The sequence below is a fragment of the Mustelus asterias genome, chromosome 10, assembly GCF_964213995.1.
Source record: "Mustelus asterias chromosome 10, sMusAst1.hap1.1, whole genome shotgun sequence".
In the NCBI taxonomy this organism is placed as follows: Eukaryota; Metazoa; Chordata; class Chondrichthyes; order Carcharhiniformes; family Triakidae; genus Mustelus; species Mustelus asterias.
This window is the reverse complement of record NC_135810.1, coordinates 97,273,159-97,292,823: the sequence shown is the minus strand read 5'-3', so window position 1 is coordinate 97,292,823 and position 19,665 is coordinate 97,273,159. Positions and strand designations below refer to the sequence as shown.

At 42.9% G+C, this 19,665-nt stretch overlaps 1 protein-coding gene across 1 annotated transcript in view; it reads left to right on the top strand.

Moving 5' to 3' along the window:
• dclk1a (doublecortin-like kinase 1a) overlaps window positions 1-19,665 on the top strand; it is a 334,031-nt gene that overhangs the window by 224,033 nt on the left and 90,333 nt on the right. Inside the window, exon 5 of the mRNA XM_078222857.1 lies at window positions 16,446-16,540. Coding sequence (XP_078078983.1) covers window positions 16,446-16,540 — 95 coding nt within the window. The remainder of the gene's footprint in view (window positions 1-16,445; window positions 16,541-19,665) is intronic.

Sequence of the window (19,665 nt, the reverse complement as noted above, 5' to 3'; positions counted from 1 at the left end):
GTAAAATAAAAGCAAAATACTGCAGATGCTGGAATCTGAAACAAGGACAGAAAATGCTGGAAAATCTCAGCAGGTCTGGCAGCATCTGTGGGGAGAGAGAGTGAGAGACAGCTCTGAAGGAGAGTCATGCAGACTTGAAACATTGGCTCTATTTTCTCTCTCCACAGATGCTGCCAGAACTCCCAAGGCTTTTCCAGCATTTTCTGTTTTGGTTTTGTAAAATTTTATTGTGCCGTTTTGCAGAGGTTTTGCAAATCTCTGAGGTCATTTAAATGTTTCATTTCTACGTGTTCTGAAGTTAACTGTTGAGTAATATGAATAGGAGTTTATTGCCAGTGTGGGATGCCGAGCTGGGATTCTTTTGTTCCCATGATTGCATTTGGAATGCACAAAATGTGTAATACTATCATGTCTAGTCGTCATTTTGATTTGAGTTTGGAGATGAGAACCATTGACTATTATCAAAAAGATGCAAATGTAGATCCGATTGCTGCGGCGTTATGAACATTTCAGCAATCCCATGTTCATTTGAATGAGGTAATGATTTCTAATTTACAATTTTAAAAATAGAGGGACCTTCAATTCTACTATGTTGGCTTTTAGTCAATGGGAATTGGAAGTCTTGGGTTAAAAAAAAATTCTTCTGTAGCACCCAAGGTATGTCCTAGTTATTGTATTAATAAAAATCTCATTGAAAAAAATTCAGGTTTTTCTATGCCAGTCAGGAGCAATTTTGCATGAATCACTGGTGAAAACCCACCCACTTGCTTGTCTATAGATTGTGTGTATGTGCACAGAAAAACAATTGGAGATAGCATTGCTCAATTGTTAATGTTGCATTGAGCAGAAGATTCAATCTAAATGATTTTGAGAGGATATGGTAGTTTGTCAGACATGACATTCATGAAATCTAATAATGAATATCATTATGTTCATCAATGTTTTTAAATAATCCCCAAACGTATATAGCTAGGAGTTTTGATGAATGCAATAGTTCAATTCTAGCGACGAAAGGAATAATTCTTTACCCCTGCACCGAAATGCATAATTTTTAGATCATGTTTAAAAATGGAAGTATTTAGTTTAATTGGTGACTGGTACTTAGATTAGCTAGACTTTGGATTTTTCTTTTACAGTCACGTATCTGTGGCATCTATTAGTTTGTGAAGGTAACATGTTATTTTTAATTTGTCCAAGAATGTGCTAAATAACCTAAATAATGTGAAACCTGGTATTTTAAATGCAATATAGACTGCAGTTATACGTCAACAGCAATCTTAGTTGAAAGCCTCCAACAAGTAATTTTATGTAGGACACTGGATGAGTCATTTGCTATTTGGTGTCTGACTGTAAGTTGAATCATGTATTCAGATTCTAAATTATTCATTTTTTTATATTGTCAAAGGGGCCGATTTGTTTAATGTTCATGGGGTACTTGCAGTTGGTTTAATTGACATCTATGATGCAGCCTTAAGAAACCACCTGAACCACCCACTCCTGAATCACAGACGTCAGTCTTACGCAGAAAAGCATTTGCTTATGATAGCTGCTTCTTACTCAGCTATCTTTACTAGCAGGTATTTTGTCTGTAGGTCTGCATCTCTGTTTTCCTTTTGCTTCATTCCATTATTCCTTTATTTGAAGCCATATACACAATCAGCACTGAGTGTTTGTGAATTACATAGGAAGAAATTGGTGTGAAAATTTTCTCTCACAATGAAGTACATAGAAGGTATGTATGACTATTGTAAAGTTATATAAAATTCGTAAAGGCATAGGTAATAAGTTACTGAGCTAAGTAAATGTTATATTTCATAATGTAGTAAAGGAATACTCCTTTGTCTCACTGTAGCTGTACAGGCTAAAATAAACTAAGTCAAGTTAAATCTACAAATTTAACTTCCATGAATGCTATTTTCTACGTTCTTAGATTCTTCTGGGTCTTTGCAACTTTATACTCAAGATGCAAAGAGATTTAACTTTCCTAACAAAGTGTTCTATGCTGAATATAATCACAGTGCTTGTTGCAGTTCTAAGGATTAATTAACAGTGAAACTATGGGATTGCATTCAATGTTGTGTCAGCATTAAGAGCTGGTATCTGAAAATGTATGTTTCCCTTGCATCAAATCATTATGATTTCAGTCTTAGCAAATGTTGCTAGATGATTGAAATGTTCTGGCAATTTGTGTGATGTATTTAAACTGCACTACTTACTGTTGTTCTGACAATGTTTACCACAAGAGAGGGAGCTGCTATTACACTGTCTACTTGCTTTGTTATGTAGTGCCAGAGATAAAATTTAGACTAATCAATTTAGCCTGATTCAGACAAGACTGTCATTTTTTTCAATCAGTAAAAACTAAAAGATGATTCAATGTAAAACAGGTCTAAATTTTACAAACCTTGCAACTATATAAGACTTTTAATGTAAAAATGTACTAAGGCACTTTACAGAAGCATAATCAGACAGTGGATAACCTGCCAATGAAGGATATACTTGGGGGGAAGGAGAAAGTGACCATAAATTTGGCACGGTTTTAAGGAGGGTCTTAAAGGAGAAGAGGGAGGTGAGGGGCAGGGAGGTTAGGGCCTAGACAGTTGAAGACATAGAATCCCTACAGTGGAAAGGAGGCCATTTGGCCCATCATGTCAGCAATGACTCTCTGAAACAGCATCTTATCCAGGTCCTTCCCTCCCCCTGCCCCACCCTAACCCTACAACCCTGCACATTTACCATGGCCAATCCACCTAACCTGCACATATTTGGACTGCGGGAGGAAACCGGAGCACCCGGTGGAAACCCGCGCAGACATGGGGGGAACGTGCAAACTCCACACAGACAATCACCCAAGGCCAGAATCAAGCCCGAGTCCTTGACAGCAGTGCTAACCACATGTTCACTTATAGTGGGTGAAAGGAGTCTGGGATGCATAAGAGACTAGAGTTAGAAGAATGCAGTGTTTTCACATGTTTGGAGAGACTGGGAGAGATTAGAGAGAAACAGAGAGGCATTGCCATGTAGGAACAATGCAAGCATGAGAATTTTAAAGTTGAGACATTTGGACCCAGGAGCTATTGTAAGTTGATGACAACCTCGTGCTCAATAAGGGGTGGTATGCTGCAGAGTTTCGTATGAGCTAAAGTTTACAGAAGTTAATGAATAGGAGTCTGGTCCGAATAGCTTTGGAATAGTTGAGTCTGGAGGTGACAGAGGGGAGGGAATTGTTACAAATGAGCTGGGTGATAGTACAAAGGTGGAAGCTAGATTTTTTTGTCACATGGAGTTGTGAGTGCCGGTCAGATCAAATAAGATTTATTTTTTATTCTTTCATGGGATATGGGTGTAACTCGCCAGGCCAGCATTTGTTGCCAATCCCTTGAACTGAGTGGCTTGCTAGGCAGTTGAGAGTCAACCATATTTCATACATACAATCCCTGCAATGCAGAAGGAGGCCATCTGGCCCATCGATTCTGCACCGGCCACAATCCCACCCAGACTCTATTCCCGTAACCCCTCATGTTTACCCTGTTAATCCCCTGACACTAGGGTCAATTTAGCATGGCCAATCAACCTAACCCGCACATCTTTGAAGTGTGGGAGGAGACCGGAGCACCCGGAGGAAACCCACGCAGCCACGAGGAGAATGTGCAAACTCCACACAGTCAGTGACCCAAGGCTGGAATTGAACACAGGTCCCTGGTGCTGTGAGGCAGCAGTGCTAACCACTGTGCCACCGTGCCACTGTCGATCTGGAGTCACGTGGCAGATTTCCTTCTCTAAAGGAAATGAGTGAACCAGATGGGTTTTTGCAACAATTGATAGTTCCACCATTACTGAGATTAGTTTAAATTCTAGATTTAGTAACAGAATTCAAATTCTACCAGCTGATGTGGTGAGATTTGAACCCATGGCTCCAAAACATTAGCTGGATTACTAGACCAGTGACATTACCACTACACCACCGATTTTCATAGAATCCCTACAGTGCAGAAGGAGGCCATTCAGCCCATTGAGCCTGCACCGACCACAATCCCACCCAGACCCTATTCCCATAACCCCACGTATTTACCCTGTTAATCCCCTGACACTAGGTCAATTTAGCATGGCCAATCAACCTAACCCGCACATCTTTAGACTGTGGGAGGACACTGGAGCACCCGGAGGAAACCCACGTAGACATGGGAAGAATATGCAAACTTCACACAGACAGTGATCCGAGGCCGGAATTGAACCCGAGTCCCTGGCACTGTGGGGCAGCAGTGCTAACCACTGTGCCACCATGCCACATCCTATGATGGTGAGGAGGCAAACAATTTAGTTCAACTTGAGAGAGCAAGACACACACAAAATCATGGCGAGGATAAATGGTTTATAGAAGGGGCTGAAAATTGCACCTTTATTCAGGACATTTTTGAAAAATTACTTTCATGGGACACGGTGTTGCTGGCTCGACTAGTATTTTTACTGCCCACCCCTAATTGCCTTGAGAAGGTGATGGTGAGCTGCCTTCTTGAACTGCTGCAGTCCTTGAGGTGTGGGTACTCCCTTCTGTGTTGGGGAGTTCCAAGATTTTGACCCAGCTACAGTGAAATAACAACTATACAGTTCCAAGTCATGACGGTGTTTGAGCTGGAAGGAAACTTGCAGGGGTTGGTTATCCCATGCATCTGCTACCCTGGTCCTTCTGGGTGGGAGAGGTAGTGAGTTTGGAAGGCGCTGTCGAAGGAGTCTTGGTGAGTTGCTGCAGTGCATCTTGTAGATGATGCACACTGCTGCCACTGTGCGTCAGTGATGGTGATTGTCTGAATACAGAGACGGTAGATAGGTTGGAAGAGGAGGTGGAGTGGTACAGCTGCATGATCGGCAGCATAAATGTGGAACTAGATCCAATGCCTTTGAATGTTGGCATTAACTGGCTGCATACACATGAAGGAGAGGGGGTCAAAAACAGATCCTCGAGGGACTCCAGAGGTAACAGTGCTGGAGTGGACAGTGGGGCCGTTATTGGAAATGCTCTGGCTATGATTTGAGGAAAGGGCAGAACCAAATGAGAGGCATCACACTGAACAGAGGAGAAATGTTAGAGATGAATGGTGTGGTGCTAAAAACTGCAGAGATATTGTGAAGTATAAAGCGGAAAAGTGCACAATGGACACAGACAGGAAGGACTTCCTTTGGTCCCATCTGAATGCCACGGCAAGGATGGAAATCTGATGTTAGCGACTGAGATTCGGAGTTGCGGACACAAATCTAGGAGGTAACAATGCAGTCAAGGACTTTGGAGAGGAAAGGAAGCTTGGAGTTGAAGTAGCAATTTGGAATGACGGACGGTCAACATTTTATTGTTAGAGTTGGGATGATGGTTGTTTTGAAAGGAAAGGATCAGTGCTTGAGGGAATACTTTGCAACATCAACTGGCATGCCAGCCAAGAGGGGAAGGATGCTTGGCATCTTAGTGCGAATGGAGCCAAGGGAGTAGGATGTGGGTCCCCTAGAAAAGATGAGCTCAAAGCGAAGCAAGCACAAGGAGCGATGGGACAGAAACACAAATGAGATACAGGTTCAAGGTTAGAGCACAGCGGGAACTTTCATGGAAGCCTGGCTTTGTGAGCAAAAGGAAGTGAGATGTGGTAGTGACAGCTGAACTGATGGTCTCAATCTTCATGATAAAGAAATCTGTGAGCTCCTCGCACTTGTGAGTTAATTGCATGATTAGAATTCCCATGCCCACTTTCAGAACGTATCAAATTTTACAGTCTAGGCAACACTAGGAACTAAGGCATGAAAGGTGGAGAGGCGGAAGTGATAGAACAAATTGACAGCTGGAGCGGCATGATGATGAATGGAGGGCCAAAGGCTAGACAGTTAGAAATTAAAACAGCCAAATCAAATGGTGAATTTTGCATCAGTATATTGTTCAGCATGCTGCAACAACTAAGCAAAACCAATACTTGGAGATGCCCACATTTACTTTGGTACCCACAATGCGACAGCAGCTTTATATTCCATTTTACTAACTGCATACTGAAAATGTCTAGGGAAAGCAGTGTGAATGTTGCGATGTAAGGACGTTGTTAACGAACGGACGTGCTGCTTATTTTATTTTAATAGGATAAAATGAATAATATGACTACGTTGTTATTCGTTAACACTATTTTTCTGTAGTCTGCTCAAAATGCGGTCAGCCCTTCACTTCATAGCGAAATAAATCTCATGTGTCAGTTTACCGAATCTATTAATGAAGCAATTAAAGCTCTTCTTGGAATGAAACTATTATTCATTTATCAGTCTACTGTGGAATTCTGAGCAGCAATCTTCCATTATTCAGCCCAGATTCAAAAGGCCACTGTGTCTTCCAAACTGCCTGAGATCTAACATGGAAGATTTTCACTGCGAACAATGTGCAGTGCAACAGTAAACATGTTTTTAATTTTTGTCCCCTTTGTTAGGCACGGCACATAGAGGGAATCTTCAACATTAGAATTATCTAAGGATAACCACTGATTCTGTCGATCATATACTGGAAGACTTTATTTCAGTTTTCCTACAGGAAAGAGTCAATCCTGGGATGACCTTTTTTTTGTAAATACGGGATTCACCTTTAGCACGTTTTGGCTTGATGATCAACGAAAATCAGTGTCAATCGTGCAACCATTTTAATTTGAGCTGATTAGGTTATTTTACCCAAAAACCGAACATGTGCATATATCTCACTTTCCCCAAATTGACATTCAGTAACTGTTCAGCGGCAGACCTTTAGTGTGTGAGTCATGCACATCAGGACGATTCTCCAGGTTCAGTGACGGGACTGCTGAGTTTAATCTGAGCCACCGCAGTACAGGAACTGCCAGCGCAAAAAGACAAAACACTGCAGAGCCTTCAAATAAAAGCAGGAAAATGCTGGAAATATTAAGCAGGTCAAGCAACATCTATGGAGAGAGAGTGATGCAGTTCACGGTCAAATGATCTTCAATCACAATTGGAAAAGTTAGAGATGTAACAAGTTATTGAGCAAGTAATGAGGCAGGGAGAACCAGAAGGGAAATGTATTTTATGAATGAAATTAATTATATCTTCCATTGCATTCATCGGTGTGCTCATACTTATTTTAGTTAATTAAATTGGTGCATAAGATTAATTGTCTTGCATTTGTAACTCCAATAATGAGGCTTGGTTGACAGCTTGGGCAACATTTGGTGTTTGACAATATTTACATAATTTGAATCTGAAATTTGTCTGTTTAAAATGACTGCAGCTTCTGATGTTGTTAATGGTAGGAAAACCTGCATTTGTGTAGCATCTCTCAAAGCTCGACATGGAGAGAGTAATTTAGACTGGAAATAAAACAACCATTCTACGGCCAGAAAATAACAAGAGATAAGCAATAACTTGGTCGAGGAGTTAATTTGTTTAAAGAGATGTTGGTTGAGAAGTGACTACTAGAAAGGACTCCTGGGAACTTCCTGGAAGTTTCTCAAAATCTTCCCAAGATCTTTCACCTAAACAGGGAATTTGTTTAAAAACTCACCTGAAGAGCAGCACCTTCGACAATGCAGCACTTCCCTGTTCTGGACCTCCAGGCTTCCCTACTCCTCTTCATTACCTATATGCTGCCCTTCAGCAACAATAACAGGAATGGGGTTAGTTTCCACATGTGGATTGATAATATCCAGCTCTAGCTCTCCATCCCTCCTCTTCCTTTTAACAGCCTTGGCGCTGCCAGACTATTTGTGCAACATCAGATATTGGTGTATCGCTGGTATATTCCTTCATCTCAATATTTGGCAGACTGAAGTCATTCCATCTGATATAAAGTCCATTCTTTTGCCACTAACCACTCCCCCTCTCAGGCTGAATCAAGAGATTTGCAACATCAGTGACCCATTTGACCTTGATGAAAATTAAATTGCACATTCTAATTATCATCAAGAAGTATGAATTGCACCCCTTCAATATTGTCAACCTTCCTTCCACCTCCTCCTCTGCCATCAAAACTTTTATACATACCTTTGCCACCTTTAGACGATTACTATAACACATTCGTTACCAAATTCCCACCTGCCTTTTTTTATAACCTCCTAGTTTAAACTCTATCAAGTACATCCTGTTTACACAAAGTCCCTGTAGTCCTTCATTCCTGTCACTGCTCCTTACATTTGCTCCTGATACCCAGGAACATTCAATTCAAAATGATTGTCCATGTCTATAAATTCTTCAAAAATCATCTCTCACCCTATTGATCATTTGCTTCAGCAATCTCTTGAACACTCTTCCTTTTGATGCTTCAATGTATCTTTATAAATACTGGTTGGGCCACAACTATTGCATCCAGTATTCATCAACACACTTTCCAAAGGATGTGAGAGTCCTTAACAAGGTGTCCTGGATATTTACTAGAATGGTCCAGTGTTGAGCAATTTTAGCTACTGGATTAGGTTGCATTAGTTGTGGTTATTCTCCTTGAAACAAAGGAAATCAAGGGAAAATAAGATAGACAAGGAAAAGCTGTTCTCAATAGTTGATTGTACAAGGACAATGGAATACAGATTTAAGATTTTGGCAGGGGAGATGTGAGGAAAACACTTACGCAGTGACCAGTAATGACTGGAACTCACTGCCTACCTACCAGTGGAGATGGTGAATGATTCCCAAAGAAAATTCGATGGACGCTTGAAGGAAATAAACTTACGGGGTCACAGGAATAGAGTGAGGGAATGGGGCTGACTGGATTGCTCTACAGAGAGCTGGCATGAACTCGGATCGCAGAATGACTCTTGTGACATTACTCACCATCCCTCCCTTCAACCTACCGTTAGTGGCAGACCTTTCAACTACCTCAGTTATGCTCATTAGAGCTTTCTCTATGAAATTGTGCACTACTTCCACTTTACAAAAAACCTATCTCTTCAAACTAGCTTCCAGTCTCTATCCTAAATTGCTTCCTTCATAGCTTAGAATCCATTTTCATATGTCTGTTGGTGATCCACAATTGGGTATTTTCTGTGTCAAAAGTAACATATAACTGCAAGCTGCCATTGTTGTAGCACGTCAAGCAAAAGTAATGTGAATTGTTCTTTGAAATCACACCCCCGCCTTGTAGGCAAAACTATCAACTGAACCAACTTCAAAGACAGTAACAGTAATAACCTAAAATACACTTACCATGCTCCACAAATCCTTGAAATAAATATTTTTGCCTTGACAGTAAGTTCTACACATCTTACAAATATTTCAACATTTCCAAACATTTAAAATCGATAAACTCCCATAATACATTTCAATTCTAATTTGTAAAAAGTATAATCAGCCAAATTAAAGATTATGCTCTGGCAAATGATGATTCATTAACATGCCCTCACATCTGTTGGCAGGCATAATCATAAAAGCAAACTCCAGCAGATGTTGGAAGTCCGAAATAAAAACAGAAGGTGCTGGAAAACTCGGCAGGTCGAACAGCATCTGTGGAGAGAGGAACAGAGTTAATGGGTGGAATCTTGTGCTCTCGCAGGTGGCGAGCTTGGAGGGGGGTGGGGGGGGCGGGGTGGGGGGGGGGGGGAGGGGGGGAGTGGAAAGGGTATGTAATTAGCCAGGTTGGAGACCTACCAGAACCCTGCCACCTTCCCGCCTCTGTCAGAATTAATTTCTGGCCGGGAAGGCCCATGGTTGACACTTAGAGCCCGATTTTACCAATAATTTGCGCCCATTTTCGGGCGCGAAATCGTGGTAAACTCGGGCGTCGGGCCTATACCACGATCTGCACCCAAATCCGAGCAAATCGCGACTTTACCGACACCCGATTCGGGTGCGGATCCGGTCCGCGCCCGAATCGGGCGGCCCAACGATTTAAATGCATTAGCATGCATTTAAATCGATTTAGTGAACGCGTGCCCAACTCTACCACCAAATCCCACTTTACCACCGCGCGGCCCGATCCGGATCCGCGCTTTTAGTGACCTGCTAAATAAAAGTCCGAAGCGGATTGCGGATTTCTATTCTGCAGGGGCAACCTCCGAAGCTCTCTCTGCCCTTGTGAAGTCAGTCTGTGGCCACCATCCTTCTCGACCATCCTTCTCAGAGTGCCCCGATATCCAGCCCATGCCCCCCAGCAGTGGCAATCCCTCCACCCCCCTCACCCTGGCAGACCCCCCCGCTAACCACCCCGGCAGACCAACCCCCCTTCCCTGGAGGCAGATCCCCCTGACGGGAGGCAGACACCCCCGGCAGAGCACCCCACCCCCTGCTGACCGCCCCCCCCCCCCCCTCCCTGGGATCAGACCCCCCCTGGGAGGCAGGCCCCCCCCCCCTGGCAGACCACACCCCCAACCTGCCTCGATCGCTGGTCTCCCTCCACCATCCTTCTCGACCATCTTCAGTCCTTCGAGAGCCTGCAACACCTTCCTGGCCACAGACTTGGAGCCACGGCTAAAGTGGCTGGGCTTCACACCGTTCCGCTGGCGTCCACCGGAGGAGGGGGGTGGGCTCAGATGGATCTCTGGTTGTGGGGGGAGGAGGGGGCTCAGATGGATCTCTGCCGAGAGGGGCCTGCCTCCCAGGGGGGTCCGTATTATTAAACTGGCCAAGGTAGGTGTCCTGGGTCATGTGACCTTACTTCTCCACAAAAACCTCAGAAGGGATGTTTATCTAATGTCTGGAATAGGGGGCATAACTCAAAAGACTGAACGCACATATATCACAGCGTGAAAAGCCAGCATTCTTTTAGATGAAATATACAGTCACCATCGACTTTTCTTCAACTGCAGTAATGACTGAAGTGGCCAACATAGGACCAGTTGGATGAGAGCCTCCAGTGTAAAGTGCAGCAAGACATTTCAGAGTCTTGTGAATGGTGAGATTTTTATTTCAGCATCAAAGGCAAAAAAGATAATTTATTGACCAAATTCAGTTGTTCCAGATGAGACTCGACGATTTGCAGGCAGCTGGACAGAGATATTGGTACAGGATGGATCAGTGGGAGCACTGACTGACAGACTAGTCCATGGAAATCTTTCGGCACCCACTCATTATCTGTGTCTAACAACACAGATTTGTGGCATCATGGAAATATTAAAAGTTACTTCTGATCAGCAAGAATGATGCAAATTGCAAATGTGGTTACATACATGCGGCTGTGTTTATTACTTCTGAGTGGCTTGCACAGGAACAGGTTATATTTTTAAACTAACAAATAATTGTCATTCTGAGTGAGAAATTTACTCGCAGGTATGATTTTAAGTCAAGGCATCATTTCTACTCCTCAGATCTGCGATCTGACACGGGCGCACTTTTTCAGATTTTTTTCGAACTGCGCATGCGCAATTCAGAGCTCCAATCGTTCCGGCAGCGCTAAGCCCCGCCCACAGCGCAAATCGGACTGGAGCCGGCAAAAAGCGTATGGGCGCGCTGCAAAGAGGATTCCAGGTTCGGTACTTAGACTCAAAATGGTAAAATCAGGCCCTTAGTGCCTGATTGAGGAACTTGACTTTAGGTAGGAGGGTTCCGCAGAGAGCCCTCTCATACTCCCTGCCCCCATTTCTTACCTGTGGCTGGATGTCTCTGTGGTCCTGGGACTCTGGTAGGTGCTTTTCCTGCAGCCACAGCCTCCCCGGTGGCACTGCTGAGCACAAGCACTGTTGGCGTCTGATTGGCTGATAGCTCTCGGTTGGAGAGACCCGAGGTTTGATTCCTAGGGAAGGCCTCTTCACTGCCTGACCTGCCTGTGGTTCAGTGCACCTTCCGAAAAGATTCAGCATAGATCTCGCGCCAGCTGTCCAAGATCCTCAATACCCCAGCAAGATACTGCCCAACATTCTTTGGGGAGGTGCAGGTATTAGGAACATAAAAGTGCTCGAGATGAAAAAGGCCATTTTGGTCCAAATGACCTGTGTCAATCTTTAGCAAATTTATTCTCTGATAGCTGTCATACTTTACAACAAGCAATCAAACAGAGGAATAATAACAAAACTTGTGCCGCAATAGTATTTCAGCTGAGGTCTTCAAAGCTGGTGGACTTTTCCTCACATCAAGACAATGCATTCATCCAACAGATTTGAAAGGAAAAAGAACTCCCCTCCCACCTTCCAATACAGGAATATGACAATTGTAACTATCTTCAAGATAGGAGATAAATCACGCTTTGGAAACTATCAAGGTATTTCCCCTTTGTCTACAGTAGGGATTCACATTCTCCTGAATTGCCTACTTCCTGTAGAACACAAGAACTAGGAGTAGGCCATCTGGCCCCTCGAGCCTGCTCCGCCATTCAATGAGACCATGGCTGATCTTTTCGTGGACTCAGCTCCACTTACCCAGCCACTCACCATAACCCTTAATTTCTTTACTGTTCAAACATTTATCTATCCTTGCCTTAAAAACATTCAGTGAGGTAGCCTCAACTGCTTCACTGGGCAGGGAATTCCACAGATTCACAACCCTTTGCGTGAAGAGGTTCCTCCTCAACTCAGTCCGAAATCTGCTCCCCCTTATTTTGAAGCCCGAGTTCTAGTTTCACCTGCCAGTGGACCCAACCTCCCTGCTTCTAACTTATCTATTCCTTTCATAATCTTATATGTTTCTCTAAAATCTCCCCTCCTTCTTCTGAATTCCATTGAGTATAGCCCCAGTCTACTCAGTATCTCCTTAAAAGCCAACCCTCTCAACTCTGAAATCAACCTAGTGAATCTCCTCTGCACCCCCTCCAGTTCCAGTATATCCTTTCTCAAGTAAGGAGACCAAACTGTATGCAGTACTCCAGACGTAGCCTCACCAGCACCTTATACAGCTGCAACATAACCTCGCTGTTTTTAAACTCCATCCCTCTGGCAATGAAGGACAAAATTCCATTTGCCTTCTTAATTACCTGCTGCACCTGCAAACTAACTTTTTGTGATTCATGCACAAGGACACCCAGGTCCCTCTGCACAGCAGCATGCTGCAATTTTTTACCATTTAAATATTAGTCCATTTTGCTGTTATTCCTACCAAAATGGATGACCTCACATTTACCAACATTGTACTCCATCTGCTAGACCCTTGCCCACTTACTTAGACTACCTATATCCCTTTGCAGACTTTCAGTGTCCTCTGCACACTTTGGTCTGCCAAATCAATCCTCCCAGAGACACAATGTAGCTCTAGACCTTCTAGAGAAACCTCTGACATGGTCTTTGTTCAGTAAGAAGTCTCACAACACCAGGTTAAAGTCCAACAGGTTTATTTACTGTTTCTTTACTGTTCAAAAATTTATCTATCCTTGCCTTAAAAACATTCAATGAGGTAGTCTCAACTGTTTCACTGGGCAGGGAATTCCACAGATTCACAACCCTTTGGGTGAAGAAGTTCCACATCGTGGTCTTTGTTACCAGACAAATCCAAGAAAAAATATAGAATAACACCAGGAACTCTTCATTGCATCCATTGACCTCACCAAAGCATTTGACTCAGTAAATTGTGAGGTTGTGTAGATTGTGCTCTCCAGATTTGGTGTCCAAGAAACTTTATCACAATCCTGCAACTGCTTCATCATGATATGACTGAAACTGATTTGTGTGGGATATCTGAAACAGTTTCTTCATAATCCAGACCCGTGTCAAGTAGGGCTGTGTGATAGCCCCAGACTACTCACAATCTACCTGACAGTGGCTATTCACCTCATTAAAGATCAACGGCCCTCTGGTGTAAGTGTTAAATACTGCCTAGATGGAAAACTCTTTAACCTCAGTTGCCTCCATGCCAGAACTAAACTGACCACCATAGCCATGCATGATCTACAATTTTCAGATGACTGCAGTGTTGTTGCCCACTCTGCATCTTGATCTCTTCACTTCTGCATACAAAAGATGTGACTTCTCTTTAATGTTGCCAAAACTGCTGGTCAGCTAAATATTCCACCTCCAATGTATGCTCTGGAATATGCTGAACCCTCCCCATATCTTGACAATCACCTCTCTCAAAAGGCCACTATTGATGAGGAGATCCAACATTGGATCAGTTGTACCAGCTTGGCCTTCTATGAACTTGTGCTTGACAACAAAGAACTTTAAGTCAACAGAAATCCCAGTTGTCATCACTGTACTGTAGTGAGACCTGGGCCATGTATCAGTGACACATAAGAGTGCTAGAGAATTTCCATCAGCAAAGCCTCATTCTCCAGAATCAATGCAAGGACAATCAGGCAAATGCTAATGTTTGTCATGAAGCCATTTGTACCAGCATTCAGGCAAAATCCTGCAAAATCAGCTATGATGGACTGAACACTGTCCAGATAACCATCTTTCCCATCAGGTCCTGTTTTCTCCACTCACAAATGGCCAGCGTACCAGAGAGGACAAAGCAAATGCAACAAAGCCACTTTGAAGTTCTCCTTGAAGTATGACAGCGTTGACATTAATGACTGGTTGGAGCTCACTGCCAATCATTCAAAATGATGGCAACTTGTCCATCAAGCTGCATCATGCTTTGAGTCCAAATGCCTTAATGATGAAGCAGAAATGGAAGCAAATAATGCCCTCTGGGTCCCACTACCTCATGGGACATCTTGCCCCATGTTGCCCAAAAATATGTAGTTCGAGAATCAACCTGTTCACTCACATGAGGACCCATGGCAGAAACTCATGACCCTGAGTAGACATCATCCTCAAATCAAGGGACAGCCGATGATAATAACTGTCAAGTTATATCCAGATACCTATCCAGCTCTCTCTCAATTATCTTGCTGCATGGGAAGATGGCGTAGTGGTAATTGTGGACCAGTAATCCAGAGGCCCAGACTAGTGCTTTGGAAGACATGGGTTCAAATCTCACCATGGCAGCTGGTGGAACTTAAACTCAATTAATAAATCTGGAATAAAAAGATGGTCTTAGTGATGGTGACCATGACAACATTGCCCTTCTGGTTCACGAAAGGAAATCTGCCATCCTTAACTGGTCTGGACTACATGCGACTCCAGACCCACATCAATGTGGTTGATTCTTAACTGCCCTCTGAAAGGGCACTAAGTTCAAGGACAATTAGGGATGGTCAACAAACACTGGTCTTACCAATGGCACTCCCAGCCCATGAAAGAATAAAAGAAAAATCAAATTGCCTCCCTTAGTAGTTGATTCCAGGCATTTGCCACAACCTTGCTGCCGTTTACACTGGCAGGATCTTTCAGTCCTGCTGATGGCGCACCCCATCCTGGGTTTCCCGGCCATGAGGTGTGCGTTCAATGGGAAACCCTATTGACAACAGCGGGACCATAAGATCATGCTGCGAAACGCACCACGGAGAGAGGGGGGGGTATCCTGCCCATTATGTAATCAGTCAATCTTTTTTCAGAGTTCAGTTCTACAGTAACAGTTATTCATTGGCCAGGTTTATCTTGATTATTTGCCCAATATAAGATAGTTGAGGCCAAGAAGGCATCTTCCAGCAAAGGAAAAATTGAAGTGGTGAATTTCTGTGGAACGTTGTGTTTAATTATATGGAATGTTCTTGATGAAGTAAAAATCCAAAGGCAATTGATGCATTACAACGAGAATTATCCCACACTGATTATTTACAAATTTTGTTCTAATTTTTTAAAATGAAGATCACAGGTGGTGGCAGTGCAGGTTCTTGAAGCAGTCACGTGCAATGCTCTGCAGAGGTAGAAGGTATTTGAACTTCTGCACTCAAGTGAACCAGTGAACATTGAAGTGGAATTTGATTTGATTTGATTTACTATTGTCACATTTATTAGTATACAGTGAAAAGTATTGTTTCTTGCGCGCTATACAGACAAAGCATTCCGTACATAGGGAAGGAAAGGAGAGGGTGCAGAATATAGTGTTACAGTCATAGCTAGGGTGTAGAGAAAGATCAACTTTAATACGAGTAGATCTATTCAAAAGTCTGATGGCAGCAGAGAAGAAGCTGTTCTTGAGTCGGTTGGCAGGTGTCCTCAGACATTTGTGTCTTTTTACCGACGGAAAAAAGTGGAAGAGAGAATGTCCGGGGTGCGTGAAGTCCTTGATTATACTGGCTGCTTTTCAGAGGCAAGTGTAGACAGAGTTGATGGATGGGAGGCTGGTTTGCATGATGGACTGGGCTACGTTCACAATGCTGTCTGAAAGATCAGAAAGGATGCTCGGACCCAATAGACATCGACCTTTTTGTGGCTTCTGTAATAGCAAGTCACTTGCATTCACTGAATTAAAAAAATGTTGCATGTGGAATCTAAATATAACAAGTAAAACATGGAATAAAGTAGCGACGTAAAAATACACAAAAAAGTGCAAGAAGGAACTGAACTTCGATTGAAAGGACTTGCAGAATGCAGTACAGTTTGAGTAAATACATTTCGAATGCCACGGACTCTGAGGGATGTCCATGCTTCTCCATTGTACTGACAATCAATCCACTAAGCTTGTCGAATGCACAAATTGTTAAATAATTGTGACCTGACGGATATTTCTTCTTTTAGTGAATGGAACCGCTGGTAGCCAGCTTTCCACTCCATGGTCCACCAAGACACCGAGCCCATCGCCAACCAGCCCAGGCAGCCTACGCAAACAGAAGGTGAGATGTTCTAATTACTTATAGCGAGGCTTGACCGGTCAAAGCAATTAATCATCAAAAAAAGAACAGTACCGAAGAAATATGACAGATTTCAGAGGGACTCATTAACTGCGAGTGAACTGCTCTAAGGGAGAAAAAAAACAGCTTTTCATGCACTTTAGTATTAAAAGCACGGTGACATTTGTGTCAAGTGAAAAGCAAGACCATTCAGTAACAGAAAAAAAACAGCTTTGTAGTTGTGCATCATAAAAAAATCTAAGTCCCTCAGCCGTATGTACAATAATGCAAATTGTTTATGCTAAAAGGAGAGGCACAGTATCCCTCAGAGACCTGCAGATCAGTGTAATGGTTTTAATTACTATTCTTACTGATTTTATTGTACCTTTTGCAGATATAAATGCTTTTGGCATTTTAATTAGAAGAATCAAACAAACACAAATATTTGGTATAAGCTTAATTTGATTTTATACCTAAAAAAATTTTTTTTTACTACATCTGCCTTTTGTCATAGTTCTGGTATCGTTGCCTGGCAACACATTCAACTGCACTGTCCTCAATCCATTTTTTTTGTCTTCATGGAGCTAAACATGAATGAATGTGCAAAAAATATTCTGCAAGCCCAGCCCGAGATTTTATTGTAATCGTTCTGATATGGACAACACTTCTTGATCAAACATTTATACATTTTCTAAATGCGATGGGTACAACTGTTTATTGTATTAGAATCTTGCTCCATTTGTAGCTATTGTAACCAGTTAAGGGAAAAATGGACCTGACGCTGCAAAAGGCCCAAGTCTGCCAGTTGTTCCGGATCTGATATTGGGCCAAATGAAGGTTTAGATGATGGTTGGAAAAGAGGTTTAGACAACCTGGTCATTTGAGGGTCATTATTCCTCTCTTCGCTAATTTGAACAAAAGGGGTAGGTGTGTATGTAAAGCACTTGCCATTTGGATTAGAAGAGATAGGAACTGTACCCACTTAAAAGAATTGGGATCACTTGTAGCCTGATCCAGTATAATAGAGAATGGGTGGCATATTGATGTTGAGTCTGAAGGCAGAGATATCCAGTAGCCTGGCACCCTTAGCTGATTAATAGGCTTCATAACCAGTTTTCTCCCCTGATGTACGTTTCATTTTGGTGAACTGCTGCCCCACATAATGGTTAATGAGTTTTCATTTTTTTTTCAAAGTTAAGGGTTAATTGAATGGAGTATTTTATTCCAGCTGCGAAAGAAATCATTTAAATGGCTGTACGCAATCCTGTACTGTATTTCATCTCAGTGTCTGTACCTCCCCCTCCCTGGGGATGATTCAGATTCAGTGGGAGATGTAGAGAGACAATGGAGCAAAATGTCAGGTGTTTGTTACGTAAGGGTATAACATTTAACTATTGTGATGCTTCACCATTTTCAGATTTTTTTTGTTCCCTGATTGTTACTGAAAATCGATGAAAGGCGGAAATTTGAAGTTCAACCTATTATTCATGTCCCTTTTCAATTAGGCGATGACCATATAATCTGGAAATAGAGTTGATATCAATAAAAGTCTGATTGCGGTAAACACCAAAGTCCTTCAGGGAAGAAACCTTGCCACCCTTGCCCAATCTGTCTTCCATGTGATTCCAGTCCCACAACAATTTGTTAAGTGTCATATTTAGTGGCCCAATAAGGCACTCAGTTATCCCAAACTGCCACAAAGCATATAGCGTTGCAGCAGTTCAAGATAAAGGCCACCACCACCTTCTTAGGCCAAATAGGAATGGGAAATAGCTGTCTTTCCAGCAGTGTCCACTCCCTAAGAATGAATGGAAAATAACAAAAGAGGATTTTCTGATTAATTGATGTCTTTTATTCTTCAAAGAACAAAGAAAATTACAGCACAGGAACAGGCCCTTCGGCCCTCCAAGCCTGCACCGACCATGCTGCCCAACTTAACTAAAACCCCCTACCCTTCCGGGGACCATATCCCTCTATTTCCATCCTATTCATGTACTTGTCAAGACGCCCCTTAAAAGTCACCACCGTATCCGCTTCCACTACCTTCCCCGGCAACGAGTTCCAGGCACCCACTACTCTCTGTGTAAAAAATCTGCCTCGTACATCTCCTTTAAAACTTGCCCTGAGCACCTTAAACCTGTGCCCCCTAGTAATTGACTCTTCCACCCTGGGAAAAAGCTTCTGACTATCCATTCTGTCCATGCCTCTCATAATCTTGTAGACTTCTATCAGGTCTTCCCTCAACCTCCGTCGCTCCAGTGAGAACAAACCAAGTTTCTCCAACCTCTCCTCATAGCTAGTGCTCTCCATACCAGGCAACATCCTGGTAAATCTTTTCTGTACCCTCTCCAAAGCCTCCACATCCTCTGGTAGTGTGGCGACCAGAATTGAACACTATATTCCAAGTGCGGCCTAACTAAGGTTCTATAAAGCTGCAACATGACTAGCCAATTTTTAAATTCAATACCCCGGCGATGAAGGCAAGCATGCCATATGCCTTCTTGACTACCTTCTCCACCTGCATTGCCACTTTCAGTGACCTGTGTACCTGTACACCCAGATCCCTTTGTCTATCAATTCTCTTAAAGGTTCTGCCATTTACTGTATATTTCCTATCTGTATTAGACCTTCCAAAATGAATTACCTCACATTTGTCTGCATTAAATTCCATCTGCCATCTCTCCGCCCAAGTCTCCAACTGATCTATATCCTGCTGCACCTTCTGATGGTCCTCATCGCTATCCGCAAATCCACCAACCTTTGTGTCGTCCGCAAATTTACTAATCAATCCAGTTACATTTTCTTCCAAATCATTTATATATATTACAAACAGCAAAGGCCCCAGCACTGATCCCTGAGGAACACCACTTGTCACAGCCCTCCATTTGGAAACGCACTGTTCCACTGCTACCCTTTGTCTTCTTTGACCGAGCCAGTTTTGTATCCACCTTGCCAGCTCACCTCTGAACCCATGTGACTCCACCTTCTGTACCAGTCTGCCATGAGGGACCTTGTCAAAGACCTGACTGAAGTCCATGTAGACAACATCCACTGCCCTACCCTCATCAATCATCTTCATCACTTCCTCGAAAAACTCGATCAAGTTCATGAGACACGACCTCCCCTTC